The following is a 16,997-nucleotide window of genomic DNA, read 5'->3' on the forward strand; positions in this document are numbered from 1 at the left end:
ATTGGCTGATGTTATAATCATGATAACACCCTGATTATTACCTTAATTGTTAATTTTGAGTTCAATAAGTAGATAATATGTATGTTTATATTGTGTTATGCCGTTAAAACACCGAACAAACATTAATATTAGCACTTCCGGTCTCACCGACAGCTCGTCTGCTCGTAGTAGCGTGGTTGCGTTTTCTTCACCATGCGCAGTTCCGAAATCGTGAATATTTCTGTGCTTTTGACCATCACCGGTTGCCGTTGAGAGTGGCAGCCGTTCGAGTGTTGCCTCGTCAGCTGGAAACTGCATCGTCGGCACGTTCTCACGACCGACCGAGGCAGCGGTGCAGCATTTCTCCGATAACGATGCTGGCGCCGGCTAGCTTAGGATACCTGTGTTCGCTGTATGGCGAGAGTCCCGTTCGCTGTCTGTTCAGTATGTCATCGAGCCGTACCTCGGCGTATCCTCCCCGTAGTCTCAGGTTCCCGAGAAACCGCGACACAGCAACCAAGCAGACTCGCATTTTCACGGTAGCTGCAGACAGCCGGGGGATGGGTCCGCGCCGGCCCGATGCCCCACGATCCTTTCTTCTAGTCTTTAGTTCTTTGTTGTCAGCCCGCACTCGCTGTGCACCCGCATTCGAAGAGCAAACAGCATCTGAAGTACCGCCACTGAGAGAAGGGTGCACGCAGCTTTGCCGTGTTGAATACGATTCGAGCGCGAGCAGTGCGACGAGGCGGTGTATCGGAGTGTGGGTCGAAACCCATCTCAGCTGTCATTCGTTCCAAACGCGCACGCAAGTTTGCGTCCATGGTTGGCAGAGCGATGAAAACACTACGGCAGTTCGAGGTGCACACCCAACATTACCAAACCGACTCGCAGTTTTCAAGCACGTGCGATACACGGTGCCATGGGCTCCGCCGCTCGACGACGACCGCGCGAGCCGACCGGAAGTGGCGCCACAGACCACGTGGTTGCGCCGAGACGCCAGAGAGAAAAAAATGAAAAAAAAAATGCCGCCGGCGCTGACGTCGCCTCCTCGCACCTCCGCCCTCCCTCCCTCCCTTCACGCCGCGCGCAGCTTTCCGCGCGCTCGCTGCGTTGAATTGAGGGAGAAAGCTGCGTAACGTGATCTCTATAATTTGGTAACACCACTTAGACTTGACGGATTCGAAACATTTTTGCGGCATATGACTCGTGAAGAGTCATACGTCAATAATGAGACTATTCCAATATAACTAAGAAAGGTGTTGCAGGGCCCCTTTAAGGAGTCTGTGTTATTGCCCGCATAGTTAAACAGCCCAATCACAGCATAGCTGTTAATGCTGTTTTCTACTTTGTGAACACTACCATAAGCGATACAATTGGCTAAGCTTGATTGTGCTGCATGCTACCATACATGCAAGATTGTTACTGCTCTGTAGAACAGTCAAACAAGCAAAGTGGTCTCACAGCATTCAAAACATGGTAGGAAACAACAATTGTCTACAAAACTTACTTGATGCCAGCAGGATGTTCATGTCAACAATGCCTCTGAAGATCAGTCGAGCATGCTGGCTTACCGCCTGAGCAGCAACAAAGAAGAACACAGTCTTCTCAGTATCACTCACTCGTGAGAAGGCAACTTCAGACAGCCGTTAAAGTTGAGCATAAAGACGTAGCAAAAGTTGAATTGGTTCAGTATGTGGCCCTAGATAATGGAAGGACTGCCTCTCGGTAACGAGCCGAGCAACTGGCAACTTGTACATGGGCAATTTCAATAAGTCCATACCGGCATGTCATGCACACGGGCATTCACATTAACACCTTTGACTAACTGCCAGTGGCAACACGTCGGCTGTACACTCAAGCACATCGCAGTAGCAATATGATTATTAATACTGCAGCAGTAATAACAATGTTACTACAGTAGAACCTCGTTGATACGTTCCCGCTTAGTACGATTTCCCAGCTATTACGCTCGAAATCGCGAAAATTAAAACTAACCCAATACAGCTGTGTGTAATACGTTCCGGTTAATATGTTCCCGGAAAATACGATTATTCGGCAGCAACGTTCAGCACCGCGGAAAACTGCGGTCGTATGATATGTTTTGTACTCAGAAACTTTCATTCAGGTGTGCAAAAAGGGCCCTCTTGTGTACTTGTGAAGCGCGAAATGGCACACAGCCATCGCTCGGCGACGGCGGCTTCTCCGCAGTGCCTTTCCGACTTCCGCGCTTTCTCTGCTTTGCTCAATTGTCCCCTCCGCGTCTCTTCCGAATTGCTCGATCGCCCCCTCTGTGTTTCTCCGAATTGCTCGATCGCCGCTCTCTGTCAATCACACACCAACCCGAAGGCAGGCGGCGACGCTGGCCGTCAAAATTTTCAAACGGCTTGCCGTGGAAATGCACATGCTGCCGCCGCATCGCCGTCGCTGCACAACACGCCGCGACCCATAACCATAGCAATGCCGCCATTGTGCCCTGCATAGGTGTGCACAGGGTTCCCCATTAGGGGGGGGGGGGTGTGGGGCAAAGGTTCATCGCAGCGGCCCCCCCCACCCTACTAAGTCAATGTATGGGGCAGATTTTGCGACCCCCCTCTTAGGTGATTAGGGGGGGCGCCCCCCCCCCCCCCCCGTGCGCACGCCTATGGTGCCCAGTGAATATGGCCGATAATTTCCCCCCCACTTTTCTCCCGGAGCGCATTCGTTTTTGGGTTGCTCTGCCCGGCGCAATTCCAGTCGGTGTTCGTATTTCCCTGGCTGGGCAATTCTGCCTACCAGCGGGTCGTCAGAAGTTGCCAGAAAAGATTTGTTCTGAAAGATATCTGGGAAGTTTCTGGTTATCAGACGCCAAAACGAGACGATGCGCGCTCGCCGCCATCTTTGTGAGGACTCGACAGATCGCAGTGCAGGCGCTTGGGGACTTCACCTTCGGTTGCCATTACGCCGGGCGTTATCTTTTAAAGCCCATTCCGCCGCGTGAAATGGTGCCATTACGAGTGGCGGCGAACATACCAGCGCATGTCTCAAGTTAAGACAGAATGCAAACTGATCAGTGCGAGTGTGCGACGTAGTATGCGATAGCCGCGAACAGCTCTCGCTTTCGGGGACGCTTATCACTTTCGCTAGATTTCGCATATCGTGTTGTACTGCGGTTGTTACGTGCAATGCGAAGAGTTGAGCTTGTTAAGCTTTTAGCGGGGCGGCAGTTTTCTTCACGGACAAGGCAAGTCGCGTGATCTTGCGAACGTACGTGATCGTATCCCAAATGCGTATGCTCGAGAATATCACTTCTGTTCTTCGGCAAACCTAGCCCCATATTTCCAAGCGGCAATGCAGAAAGAACCGACGCTCATGCGGCGCAAAGTTTCGTCTGCTGACACGGCGGCAGCGTTTCTTTAAGTTTACGCTGGTTGTCCCAGAGTTCGATTTTTGCAATATTCGGGTTGTCTCGGGATTGCAATACACGCGACCACGACGTTATTTTCGGCCAGGACCGGAACTAGCTGGCTGACCTCTGGCTGCCAGCGAGATGCCAGGAGTTCGAAAATCGAAGAGTCCCTCCATGTTTTTTGAGAAATAAATGTTTTTTGCCCTTGCACCTCAATATGGGCTTGTCAGCCTCAATTTTTACTAGGGGTGTGCGAATATTGGAAATTTCGAATATTTTTCGAATAGTGTTTGCTATTCGATTCGATTCGCACTGAAATTTTACTATTCGAACTATTCGAACTTCCCAAAGACAAATGCAGTCAACGTCCGATTGAAAGTGACCCCTTCAGATTTTCAGTATGCTTCACCTCATTACACTCTCGTATTGCGGCAAAGCTGCCTTTCAAGCTCCGTTACAGTCGAATTTAGGCAAGAGACAGTCAACGTCCGATTGGAAGTGGTCCCTAGATTTTCAATATGCTTCACCTCCTCACACCTCCGTATTGCAGCAAAGCTGCCTTTCAAGCTCCGTTACGGTCGAACTTAGCCAAGAGAGAGTCAACGTCCGTTTGGAAGTGGTCCCTAGATTTTCAATATGCTTCACCTCATCACACCCCCGTATTGCGGCAAGGCTGCCTTTCAAGCTCCGCTACGGTCGCAAATGTATTAACTCAAGAAAACGCTGGTTCCAATATGGAGATGAAAGATGTGGCAGAGTTGGGGACTCAATGCTGTTTTGGACCTGAAATTTGGGCAGGAAGTCCAAAAAATCGGACGCCGAAGCTTTTTAGCATCCAAAATTTCAGATGTTCTTATATATTGACGTCTACGAGGCAGATTTAGAACTCCGGACTTGAAGGGAGCACACCCTTGTCCGCCACATCAGTTGGGCTTCCACACAAGTTGAAAGAGGAGGAGACGCTGAGGAAATGGCATCTTTGCCTATCACGTGTAAAGTGTTGTCGGCAACACTTTGGCTGCACCAAATCATGTACATAAATACAATTCGGCCTCTACATTGCCTCATTCTTGATAAGAAAGACAAAATATGACCCCACCAGCGCTTCATCAACCTAGCGAAAAGAAACACTTTCATGTTGCTATCTCACAAGAACATACTTAGGGATTCTCTGCAACTTTTTCTTTAATTTCACTTCGAATTATTCGAAAAATGTTTGAGAAATATTCGAAAATTATTCGAAATTATTCGATTCGATTCGCACTCAAAATTTTGCTATTCGCACAGCTCTAATTTTTACTGGATTTGGATCGTACATTTTCCCGGATCGTGCGTTTATTTGCCGCGTTTTTTTTTTAGGAAACGTATCAACGAGGTTTTACTGTATATATTGCATGCAGGAATAACATGCAGGAATGTTATGCTTTCACAATAACAACACACCAACATTGGAAGTTACCTTGAGAGTGAAAAAAAAAAAAAACAAAGCAATGACACTCACATGTACGTACACATTTACACGCAGAGACAATCGAATAGAGGAAACCCCTCCACTGTTTTACACACGTGCTCATTTATTCACCTGAGCTTCAATTACTGGCTCACTACTCTCACAATAATACAAATATGTGACACACAAGCTATCCCAACCTTAAAGAAAGAAGAAAAGGCCAAGTCACTGCTTTCACTGTCAACACAGACGCACAGGAGAACTTTTACAAGCACTACAATATTTTAATCTAGTGCTTATTGCATGTGACCTCTGCACCAAATTTTGTTCCTTCTTCAGTGAAGGAAAAAGGCAGCGAAGCAAGGCAATGACTCACATCGACGTAGTGCTCCCAGTAGGACCACACAAAGCGAAGGAGTGGTTCTGTCGCCGTGTGCCTTTCACAGAGGAGCTTCCTTGTGAAAGCAACGTGGTACTCATTGTGTGATTTGAGCAGTTGCCTGAAAAGAGAGAATACCCACAAACAGTGATTATACAAGAAGTGTCTGCTAACTTGCACCTAGTATTAAGGGGGGACGTGCCAATGGCAATGGTAAATTTGGTCAAATTGTTCAATTTTTCAATTTATTTTTTTCTGCAATCCTGAGACCATGTTTTAAGTCATGGTGAAGTATTAGACCAAAATAAGCAGTAGAAGTTGGAAAAAAGCATTTTACTAGTGTGCTGTCATCGAAAACTATGAGAAAATTGGGCTTTAGAATATGCAAATCTAAAGTTTTCCCTTGGCACAGTGCCACCATATTGGTGTCATCATAAAGAGGACAGATAGAGCTCAAGATAGCCGCAAAGCTGCATTTCTCCAATGAAAAATAAAACCAGCTTCCTTCGGAGTTCCATTTTCTTAGCTTTTAGCTGCATTTTCTTTGAGCTCCATTTTCTCAGCTTTCATTTTTTGAACAGTTGCTGTCAGTCATCCCTGTGCCATTTCACAACAAATAAATATATAACCATTCCGTTTTCTGTGCCTAGATCCTGAGACATTGGTGAGTGCCGTAAAGCTGTCCATATTTGTCTGAAAATCATACAGATTTTTATAATTGGCTTTTTGTAAAAGTTGTTAGTAAGACAATAATATGTACAAGAAATTTCAAAAATATTTGTGTGTGCTCATTTGAACATTAAAAAATAAACCAATAGCATTACAGCACAGAATGGGCCCTTGTGAATATCCTTATGCAAAAATCTTGGTGAACTTATGTCTAATTCAATAATTAATTTTGGGATGACAATGAGAGTCTATCAAGTGTTGTAACTCAAAAACTACAACAGACAGCTCAAAACCGATTTCAGTTATGATATCAGCACAACATATCACATCTGCATGCCAAATTTAATCACTTTATCTCCATAAATAACAAAGATAGTTTTCATTGCCACGTCCCCCCTTAAAAAAACAAACACATGCGCTACGCATGTCGAATTGTCCCAGTATCGTTCTGAGCCATATGCAGCCTATCGATCCGATCCGCCAAGCTGGATAATTAGCAAATACAGTAGAACCTTAGTGATACGTTTCCCGTTTCGTACGATTTCCTGGCTCCTACGCTCGCCAATCGCGAAAATAAAAAATAACGCGATAGAGCTATGTGTAATACATTCCAGTCAATATGCTTCCGGAAAATACGATTATTCGGCAGCAACGTTTAGCACCGCGGGAAACTGCAGTCATATGATACGTTCTGCAGCCAGAAACTCTCATCCAGGTGTGCAAAAAGGGGCCACTCATGTACTTGCGCAGCGCTAAGTGGCAGACGCCGCTGCGCGGTAATGGCAGCTTCCTTGCAGTGCCTAATTTCCACCCTCTGTGCCTTCTCTGGATTACTCAATTGTCCCCTCCGTGTATTCTACGAATAGCTCGATTGCCCCCTCAGCTATTGCCTCCGCTCTCTGTCAACCAAACACCGACCTGAAGGCAGGTGGCCACGCTCGTTGTCAAAATCTTCAAACAGCTATAAAAAAAAAAGTGTCTTCTTCGTAGCACTTTAGACTATTTCGCTGAGCACCGCAAATCCTTCATCCGCAGCATGGTATGTAGATATGCACTCGTTCCACACACTTTTGTTCAGACCCTATAACTACAACAACAGCCGGGAGAACTATGTGGAGCTAACAATGTGGCACAAAGAAAGGATACTTTCGTTCCTCCAGTCCACCACAGTTCAGTACGAGACCTACGAAAATGCACATGCCGCCACTGCTACACAACACGCTGACACACATAACCATAGCAACACCGCCATTGTGCCCAATGAATATGGACCATAACACATCATTTCCTCCACACTTTTCTCCCAGAGAACATTCATTTTTCGGGTCGCTCTGCCCATCGCGCGATGCACTACCAGTCGACGTTTGTTTTGCTCTGGCTGGAGAGTTCTGCCTACCTGCGGGTAGGCAGAACTGTCTGGAAGCTTGTTCTAGAGGAAATCTGGAAGGTTTCTGGCTATCAAACGCCAATAACAGACGATGCATGCTCGTTGCCATCTTTGTGAGGACTCGACGGATCGCAATGAGGGCACTTGGGAACTTCACTTTCAGCTGCCATTACGCCTGGCATTATCTTCTAAAGCCCGTTCTGCCATGCGAGATGGTGCGGTTACAAGCAGCTGCGAACATACCACTGCATGTCTCAAGTTAAGACAGAACGCAAACTATCAGCGTGTGTGTGCGACGTAGTATGTGATAGCCGCGAGCAGCTGTCGCTTTCAGGAACACTCACTTTCGTGAAATTTTGCATTGTATTGTACCACGGTTGTTACATGTACTGCGAAGAGTTGAGCTCGTTAAAATTCTAAAAATGCTAAAAATTCACATGCTCGCTTCTTATGCATTTCCCGAAGACGAAAGCTAGCCTCGTTTTCTTCTCAATCGATTGTATTGATCCTTTTGATTGTTTACTGAATACTGCCTTAATTACATGCCGTTCGGCACTTGAAACGAGCTACCAGCAGCGTTTCTGGAACAGACATGTCAGCCAATCAATCGCTGCCACACTTGATTACCACCGATTATCCTAGACGTCCACTAATCTGTAGACTCTTTGCAAACCCACATGCTCTACTAGTCAAACTATTTATTCTTTTCAGCTTAAAGGGCTACTGTATCGAAGTAATGGGGTCGCACTGCACAGCTAAACCTTGAATATAGTTTCAATACATCAATAACTAAGAAACCTAAATGTTGTGGGTATAGGCATCATCCTACTTGAGGCAAGTATGAAATGACATCAAGCTATAAAAGATACACCCACACTATGAAAAAAGAAAAGAAAAAGGCAGAGAGGTAGAATGTACATTTCGAGGGTTTCCCAAAGGTTCATTTGCATTTTTAAAAAGGTAAATACTTTAAAGCCTCCTGGCTTTCTGGACTACAAACAGTTGTGAACTATCACACCACATAACTCCAACACACAGCTGTAGACACAAGAATAGTGATAAATACAAAACACAGGCACACTTACACTATGCGATTCACCAATTGAAGGACAGTCTTGACGCAGGTTAGAAGAAAGCCAGAGTCTCGAGACCTTGAAGAAGAAGAAATTGGTGATGAAATCTGCGCTGCAATAACTCTCCCCAACTTTTCTATACTCCATTGTTCAAAGCACTTCAAAAAACATGCACTTGAGAGCATGCAATCTGCATAAGGAAGTCAAAAGCATAAAAAAAACAAACCAATTGCAATGCCGATAATGAATGCTCTACAGCATAAACCTATAGATGTTGGGTGCCTTCAATTATTAGTTTCCTCACTAGGCATGTGCGAATATTCGAGCACTTCGAATATTTGAAAAAAAAAATATTACAGTATTCAAATGTGCTTTGACACGAATTTAAATTATTCAAAATTTCGAAGTATTCGAAATGAACAAACAGCCGTACGTTAGACTGCATGTAACCCCCTGTAAAGGTGGTTTCACTGCAGCCTAGAAGTGCTATGCTGTGAAAACACCTATCCAGAAAAAAAAACCTCACTGCTGCAAAGCCCCACTTCTAGGTTAAATGAACATACTGCCCCCACAATGATTAATCATTTTGTAAGTTTAAAAGCTTGTTATATGGGCTTATATGCTCTAAGTATAGTAAATTTTAAAACGCAACATGTTTTAGTGGTTATCACTTGCATCCTACTGAAATTCAAATCCTGCTACTATTCAAAGTTTCTTCCACTTCAGTTCAAACCAAAAAGAATGACATTTGCAAAAGGTTTGTTCGAAAGTTTAAAGATATTGTGCAGGATAGGGGGTCATGACAAACATGCTCATTTTCCTTTATACCATATTTACTCGAATCTAACGCGCACCTTTTTTCCGGGAAAACAAGTCCAAAAATCGCATGCACGTTAGAATCGAGTACCGAAAAAAAAAAATAATAATAAACTCGGTTATCCTATTGGCATCGACATTTCAAAATGGCCGCCTAATACGCGCCTTGGCCATTTCTGCCATTTTTTCAGTTCGTACGTGTGCTGAGGAGATTGTCATCCCGTTCTGCGTTCACATCGACGGCATGGAAGTGTCGACTCAAAATACTCTACTAGTGTACCACGATGCCGTATTTAAAAGAATAGTTATTACATGTGCAGAGAGACGGACGGAAATCGGGCCGCATCGCGGTCGTTCGGAGTTCCCAAAACGTGCGTGCGAGGCTGGCGCAAACAGAAGCAGAAGATTTTTTACAGCAAAGCTTCACGAAAAAGTTTCTGTGGACAAAAGCAGGGCCGGTTTCCCGAAATCGAAGAGTGTTGACAGCGACAAGGAGTTGTCCGACAGCGACGAGGACTGATCCATTACGCGACTCGTATCGCCGCCGTAGTGGTGACAGTTTTAGCGGCAAGGCCCGCTTTTTGACTTTGTGTTTTACTCTTCTGAAACTTTAGTTCTTTAAAACCCAAATACTTGTTCTTCTGAATGTGCGAAGTTTGACTCCTACAGACTTTTTTGTTCTTTTCTCTCACGAAAAATGGGTGCGCGTTACAATCGAGGGCGCGGTAGAATCGAGTAAATACGGTAATATGTGATATGTACTATTTACAATATTCAATTCCAAATTATTCGACCAAATCACTATTCGCTTTGAATTTGCTTTGTACCTAAAATTTACTATTCACACATCTCTAGTTTTCACCCTTCCTTACGCATGTGATAGACAGATGATGTGCTTGCCTCTCGTGAACAATGAGCGCCCTCTTGAGCAGTATGTGGAGCAGTACAGTGCGATTATCTTCATCTGTCTGCAGCAGTTCCTCTTCGCTCAGCCCAGAAACAAGGCCACCGAGGAAACAGACTTCAGCCAATGGGGACTCCCGAAACCAGTCCTTGGGCCACGGATCAAATGCCTGGCCAGAAAGAAACGCACAAACACGAGCATAGGTTGGCAAAAAATGTGAGGCTCACTCAGACACACTCATGAAATATATTTTGTCCCTAGGGCTCACTCGGACTCAGACTCACTAAAATTTTTTTCAACCGGACTCACTTGGACTCAAACTCACCAAAGTATTACTCATCCAGACTCACTCAATAAGGCTCAGGGGTCGATGCGAGTCTGAGTGAGTCAACTCATGAGTGAATTTGCTAACCTATGAACACGAGGCATAAAAACCACAAAGGGCATTTGTGAGCCACACCGAAAGAGTTCTATGGGCATGATGTATGGTTCACAGTGCAGAAGAAAATAGAGACGACAATAAGGACAGTGATAAGGGATGATAGGCACAGACTACGATGGCAAGTGCAGACTACCAACTGAAGATTTATTGTTGATGCATAATCATATATACACAACAAAAATGGTGCATACAGCACTGTCTGACCCAAAGGCGGTCACCAAAAGCTGTATTCTGAGGCGATCACTTTTTGGGGATATCGACATAATATTGCTTTCAGTGCACGCTGATCGAGGAAAGGGGGCCAGTGGTTCGCTTCAGGCACTGGACACATCAGAAAACGTCGGAATTAACATAAATAGCAAGTGAGTTTACACAGCAACTGAACAACTTATGCGACAAAGCGCATTGATTTCTGACATTTTCTGATGACTAGTTGCCGAAATATGGCAGCATCCCCCACTAGACACAGAAACAACCCACCCCTTAACGGCTCGAATAAAAGCGGCATAATGGCCAGCTCCATGCCATTGTGGCCACCTCACCCACGTGTGTTGCCAGTGCCAGAGACACAAACATTGGATACAAAACGTTTTTTCACATTAAAAATTGAAGTTGGTAAAATAACCACATGCCTTGCTTTTATGTTCCGTGACAAGCGTCCAAATGTTTGAACGAATATTATAAATTTTTTCGACACGAATTTAGATTATTAAAAATTTCGAAGTATTCAAAATGAACGAATATATGTACATTTGAGCGCATATAACCTCCTGTAAAGATGGTTTCACTGCATCGTGAATGTGGAATGTGCTATGCCGTGAAACCACCCCTCCAAGAGAAATCCATCATCATCATCATCATCAGCCTGTCTACGCCCAGTGCAGGGCAAAGGCCTCTCCCATGTTCCGCCAATCAACCCGGTCCTGTGCTTTCTGCTGCCACGTAATACCTGCAAACTTCTTAATCTCATCTACCACCTAATTTTCTGTCTCCCCCTCACGCGTTTGCCATCTCTTGGAATCCAGTCAGTTACCCTTAATGACCACCGGTTATCCTGCCGACGTGCTACGTGCCCGGCCCATATCCTCCCACATGAATACACCAAGAGAAATCCGCACTGCAGCAAAGCCACACTTCAACACACAGTTTTTCAAACGGCGCAAAAACAGGACACCGAGAAAAGACCGCACAACACAGGCGCTGCGTGTTCTGTGGAGCCTGTGTTGTGTGGCCTATTCTCGGTGTCATGTTTTTGCACTGTTTGAAAAACTATGTGCACGTACCAACAAGCCCGTTTAACCACCATTTTGAAGTCCACACTTCAAGGTTAAATGTGCATATTGCGTTCACCTCAATTAGTTATTTTTCAAGTTTAAAGGCGTGTTGTACGAACTCATGTGCGCTAAGCATAGTAATCGTTAAAATCTAACGTATTGTACCAGTTGTAGCTTGCACCCTACTGCGATACAAATCTTGCTACTATTCAAAGTTGCATCCCCTTCACTTCGAATGAAAAAAGTGGCATTCGCACATGTGTAGTTCCAATTCTTAAAAATATTGTGCAAGCTAGTTGGGTTATGACACACGTGCTCATTTTTCTTAATAATATGTGACATATACTATTTGAACTATTCGATCCGAACCTCAAACTTACTATTCACCCACCCTTGGCAACAACCACCGTCAATCCAGCACTAATGAGGACACAATCAGCCTAGCATAAACATTCCTCCTTCTACTAGCGAAATTTTTAGATTGCCAAGAGCATACCTTCTGCAGTTGACCTTCGTTCCTGACCCTGAGGATCAGTGGGAGGACGGTGCCCGTGCTCAGCTTGCAGGTCAGGATTGAAGAGTCTGCAAGAAGTGTGAAACACCTTGTAGAATTCTCAGAACCTTGATCGAGAGGGCTATCTGGTATAAAATATTTCCACCAGTATATATATATTCATCTAACTTATTTCAGATGGCACTGAGAGTTTTTAGAAACACTGTACAGACGCGTAAGAACTGCACTGCCGCATTGCAGCCTAAAATTGAAAAAAAAAAAAAGAGATCAAACTGAGAACAAAAATTCCAAATGAGAGCAGAAATTACACCTTAAGAAATTCAAGCCCTAACTTTTATTAAGAAATTCAAGCACTAATATAAGAGCTTTAAAGTAACGGGGATCTCCATGACATAAAAGATGACTTAATTCACAACTTCAGTACGATTGCACAGAAAAAAAAAAGACATGGACAACAGAGAAGAAGACACACCCAGTGCAAACTTTCAAATAAATTTATTGTGCCACTGAACCTGTTTATATATCAATGCAATACAGACTACACACACATGTATATGGTTTGTACATGCATTTGCCCTTGGTGTGTCTTCTCTGTTGTCCGCGTATTCTTTGCCACGCAATCGTACTGAAGTGATGGATTACAAAGTTGCCTGGAATGCTGCTCTCATTAATCCTGTGGGGGTGCTATATCACCCCTGTAAAGGCGCATGCCGTAACTTGGGCGCGGCCGCTGTGTTTGGAACGCACGTGCTGGGCGTAAGCCGAGGCGTTCGTCCAAGGTCAGTGATGCGCTGTCTGTAACCCGAGTTTAGCGCGGTGGCGCCGACATCGCCGCCGCGAATTTAGGCCGGCGCATAGAAACAGGAGTGAAGCCCTCTTTTAGGGTGTGGCAGCATGCACGGATGGGCGACGGCCACGGGGTCCGTGGGGGACGGTACCGCGGCTCGCTTCCCTCGGGCCCTCGTGGTGAGTCGTGCATCTGCGGCGCTGCCTTCGCATTTGTATTGTATTATGTTGTCTTATTGTATGTCTTATGTATGTCTTAGGTTATATTGTATGTCTTACATTGTCGTGAGTGTGTGATATATGTTTCCCAGTATTCATTGTCAGCGTATAAGCTTAGTGTGTTACTTGTCTACTAATTCGGCCGGTGAGCTCGCCATATACAGTCAAACCTCGTTAATACGTACCCGCTTTAAACGTACTAACGGTTAAAACGTAGTTGCGGTGAATCCCCGAGTCTCATAGAGCCTAATGCATTCGCTGACTGCTTAAGCCATAGCGCTTCGTCCTACGCCTACCGGTTAGTGCGTACCCTGCGTACCGCGATAACTTTTTGTGCCATAAAATTTTACTGTGCCGCTGAACTTTCCGACCCCCCCATTGTGCCGCCAAAGGTTTTCCATCTTTGAGAAGTGCGTAGATCGGTCGATCGCTGATTCCGACTTCCGCGCGATTGCGACGGCGCTTTTGCGAGTAAGCACCGGGAAAGAACGAAGGTGAGGCGCCGGCCACCGACGAACGCGCTAGCATGACTTATCGCCGACAACCTCATCACAATAAGTATCTTCAAATATCTGCTCGGGCACGCGTGCGGCGCAGCACTACTTTAAGCCTACTGCATGCTTTTAATAGGCGACAACCTGAACGCGCTGGGCCGCCGATCGCTGCCGCCTCGTTGTGCGGCACCGTGTTCAAGCGCGCGCCGCTTTGTAGAAATGAAAGCAGTTCGCTGTTGCAGAGCTGAGCGTTGCTGGTCCCGGGCGACGACAAAATTACGCTAAACGCACGCGTACCGTACAGCAAACGCAGTGTTGTTGTAACCATAGTGCACGCTTTTATTGGGCGACCACCCAAACGCGCTTCCGTCCGCTGCCAGCACCGCTAGAGTGTCGCAGAGTGCGCATCGCTTGCAGGAAGTTCGTCATCACCGTGTTAAGTGAACGAGCTACTCGCCGCATCTGTGCACGGTCTGGAGCGAAGTGGGTACGAAGAACACTCCCACGACAAATGCGCGCGTGCAGTGCAGCTAGCAAGCGGCCCGCCAGTGACGGCGTGAGCCGAGAAGGCCATGCGCTGCACGCAACTAGCCAGGAAACGATCGGCTCCACGCAGCCGTACCGCATTTCACTGAAACTGTGTCAGTTTTCGTTTAGTAGCAGATCGCGGTACAGACGCACACACATATAGCCGACACTGTCCTCCGTCACTATGTCGGTCACTGCGTATACCGGACCCTGTAATAGTTCCGAAATTCGCGTCGCCACCGCGCGCTTCGGCACTACCGGACGGTCGTGCGAGAGTGCCAGAATCTTTTCTCCACTTTGGCAAAAACAAAGAAAAGGCTTTGCAGTGGGTACTTTAGGCAATATTTGCTGTGGCACTGTATTTCTTTGCTGGCGGCGATGGCGTATGCTAGGAGATGCAAATATTTACTAGGTGGTTAATGCGTACTACCGTTTAGTGCGTAGTTATGCGGCGTTCCCGGAAGGTATGCATTAACGAGGTTCCACTGTATGTAAAGAGGTGTTTTAATAAACGTGTATGTTTTGTTGCCCGACCGCATGAACTGTCTCCGTGTGTTCCGAGGGCGGCGGCGGTTATATCGCTCAGACCCCACAATCCCCAAATGTTGCAGTAACAGCACAGGAAAGTGGGGTAGTCAGTTGCGTGGCACGAGTGTGGCAGGTACAGAAGGGCACGGTTAATGGTACAAATTGCCTACAACAAACCTGACTTGAGGAGATGTAGCAGGGATGGAAAGATCTCCTCCGTCCAAACCATGAGGGCCTCCGCACGCGGTTGTACCGGGCAGTTCTTGCGCTGACCCGAGGCAAATTGTACGAGCAGCCCGACTGCTTTGACCACTTTGGCGAGAAGTTGGTAACAATCGCCCACCACTTGCGTGTCGCCCGAGGAAGTCCTGGAAAGAAGAAAAGAACCATCAATAAGATTCTCAGGTCGGTGCGTTAAAAGCCTGTTGGGTAGAAATTCAAATGGTGATGCGATTACTTACGTAATGGTTTCAATGCCTAAGTTGAGCACTTGCTTGAGGTATGAAAGCACTGAAAAAGTATAAAATTTTAAAATAAATTCACCTTCACACTCGTTTTGTAAAGAAGAAAACACTAAATTGATTCAGGCACAAAATCAGCAAGTATATACAGTGGAACCTCGTTAATGCGTACCTGCCGGGAACACCGCATAACTACGCACTAAACGGTAGTACGCATTAACCACCAAGTAACAATTTGCATCTCCTCGCATACGCCATCGCCGCCAGCACAGAAATAAATACAGTGCCACAGCAAATATTGCCTAAAGTACCCACTGCAAAGCCTTTTCTTTCTTTTTCCCAAACTGAAGAAAAGATTCTGGTACTCTCCCACGACCGTCCGATAGTGCCGATAGCGCGCGGTGGCGACGCCAAGGAGCATTTCGGAACTATTACAGGGTCCAGTATATGCAGTAACCAACGTGGCGACAGAACGGACAGTGCCGGCTTTCCGCGATATATGTGTGTGCGTCTGTACCGTGATCTGCTACTAAACGAAAACTGACACAGTTCCAGTGAAACGCAGTGCGGCTGCGTGGAGCTGATCGTCTCCTGGCTAGTTGCGTGCAGCGCGTCGCCTTCTCGGCTCACGGCGTCACTGCCGGGCTTGCTGTACCGTACGCGCGCATTTGTCGTGGGAGTGTTCTTCGTACCCACTTCGCTCCAGACCGTGCACAGATACGGCGATGAGCACAGATGAGCTTGTTCGGTTAACGCGGCGATGACGAACTTTCTGCAGGCGATGCGCACTCCGCAACGCTCTAGCGGTCCTGGCAGTGGACGGAAGCGCGTTTGGGTGGTCACCCAATAAAAGCGTGCAGTATCGTTACAACAGCGCTACGCTTGCTGTACCGTATGCGTGCGTTTAGCGTGATAGCGTCTATGCAAAGAGGTTTCTCGTCGCCCACGACCAGCAACGCTCAACTCCGCAACAGCGAGCTGCTTTCGTTTCTACAAAGCGGCGCGCGCTTGAACACGGCCCAGCGCGTTCAGGTTGTCGCCTATTAAAAGCGTGCAGTAGGCTTAAAGTAGTGCTGCGCCGCACGCGTGCCCGAGCAGATATCTGAAGATACTTATTGTGCATGTTCGAAACGGGCGGCGCAAAAACGAGGACAAAGGAAAGACTACACACCACAGAGCCAATTCCAACTTGCCCAGGCATCAATTCTTCTGCAATACTTATTGTGATAAGGTTGTTGGCGATAAGTCACGCTGGCGCGTTCGTTGGTGGCCGCCCCCCCCCACCTTCGTTCTTTCCCGATGCTTACCCGCAAAGGCATCGCCGCAATCGCGCGGAAGTCGGAATCGGTGATCGACCGATCTACGCACTTCTCGAAAAGACTGAAAACCTATGGCGGTACATTGTGGCGTCGGGAAGTTCAGCGGCGCAGTAAAATTTTATGGCACAAAACCTTATCGCGGTACGCAGGGTGCGCACTAACCGGTAGGCGTAGGACGAAGCGCTACGACTTAAGCAGTCAGCGAATGCATTAGGCTCTATGAGACTCGGTCGAGGATTCGTCGCAACTACGTTTTAACCATTAGTACGCTTAAAGTGGGTACGTATTAACGAGGTTCGACTGTAGCTTTATAATAAGTTTTTATAAGGCTAAACATACGCAGGCCTGCATAGTTCAACCCTAAAGAAAAAAAAAAAAAGCAGAGTGTTG

The 16,997-nt window shown here is 46.4% G+C and overlaps 1 protein-coding gene across 1 annotated transcript in view; it reads right to left on the minus strand.

Annotated features, from left to right (window-relative positions):
* Positions 1-16,997, minus strand: part of LOC119401390 (thyroid adenoma-associated protein homolog) — an 84,834-nt gene that overhangs the window by 61,810 nt on the left and 6,027 nt on the right. The window contains exons 6-12 of the mRNA XM_037668144.2: positions 15,289-15,337; positions 15,005-15,195; positions 12,255-12,340; positions 10,039-10,211; positions 8,335-8,400; positions 5,191-5,314; positions 1,487-1,553 (exon numbers count right to left, since the gene is read on the minus strand). Of these exons, the coding sequence (XP_037524072.1) occupies positions 1,487-1,553; positions 5,191-5,314; positions 8,335-8,400; positions 10,039-10,211; positions 12,255-12,340; positions 15,005-15,195; positions 15,289-15,337 (756 nt within the window). The remainder of the gene's footprint in view (positions 1-1,486; positions 1,554-5,190; positions 5,315-8,334; positions 8,401-10,038; positions 10,212-12,254; positions 12,341-15,004; positions 15,196-15,288; positions 15,338-16,997) is intronic.

Source organism: Rhipicephalus sanguineus, chromosome 8 (assembly GCF_013339695.2).
Source record: "Rhipicephalus sanguineus isolate Rsan-2018 chromosome 8, BIME_Rsan_1.4, whole genome shotgun sequence".
Lineage (NCBI taxonomy): Eukaryota > Metazoa > Arthropoda > Arachnida > Ixodida > Ixodidae > Rhipicephalus > Rhipicephalus sanguineus.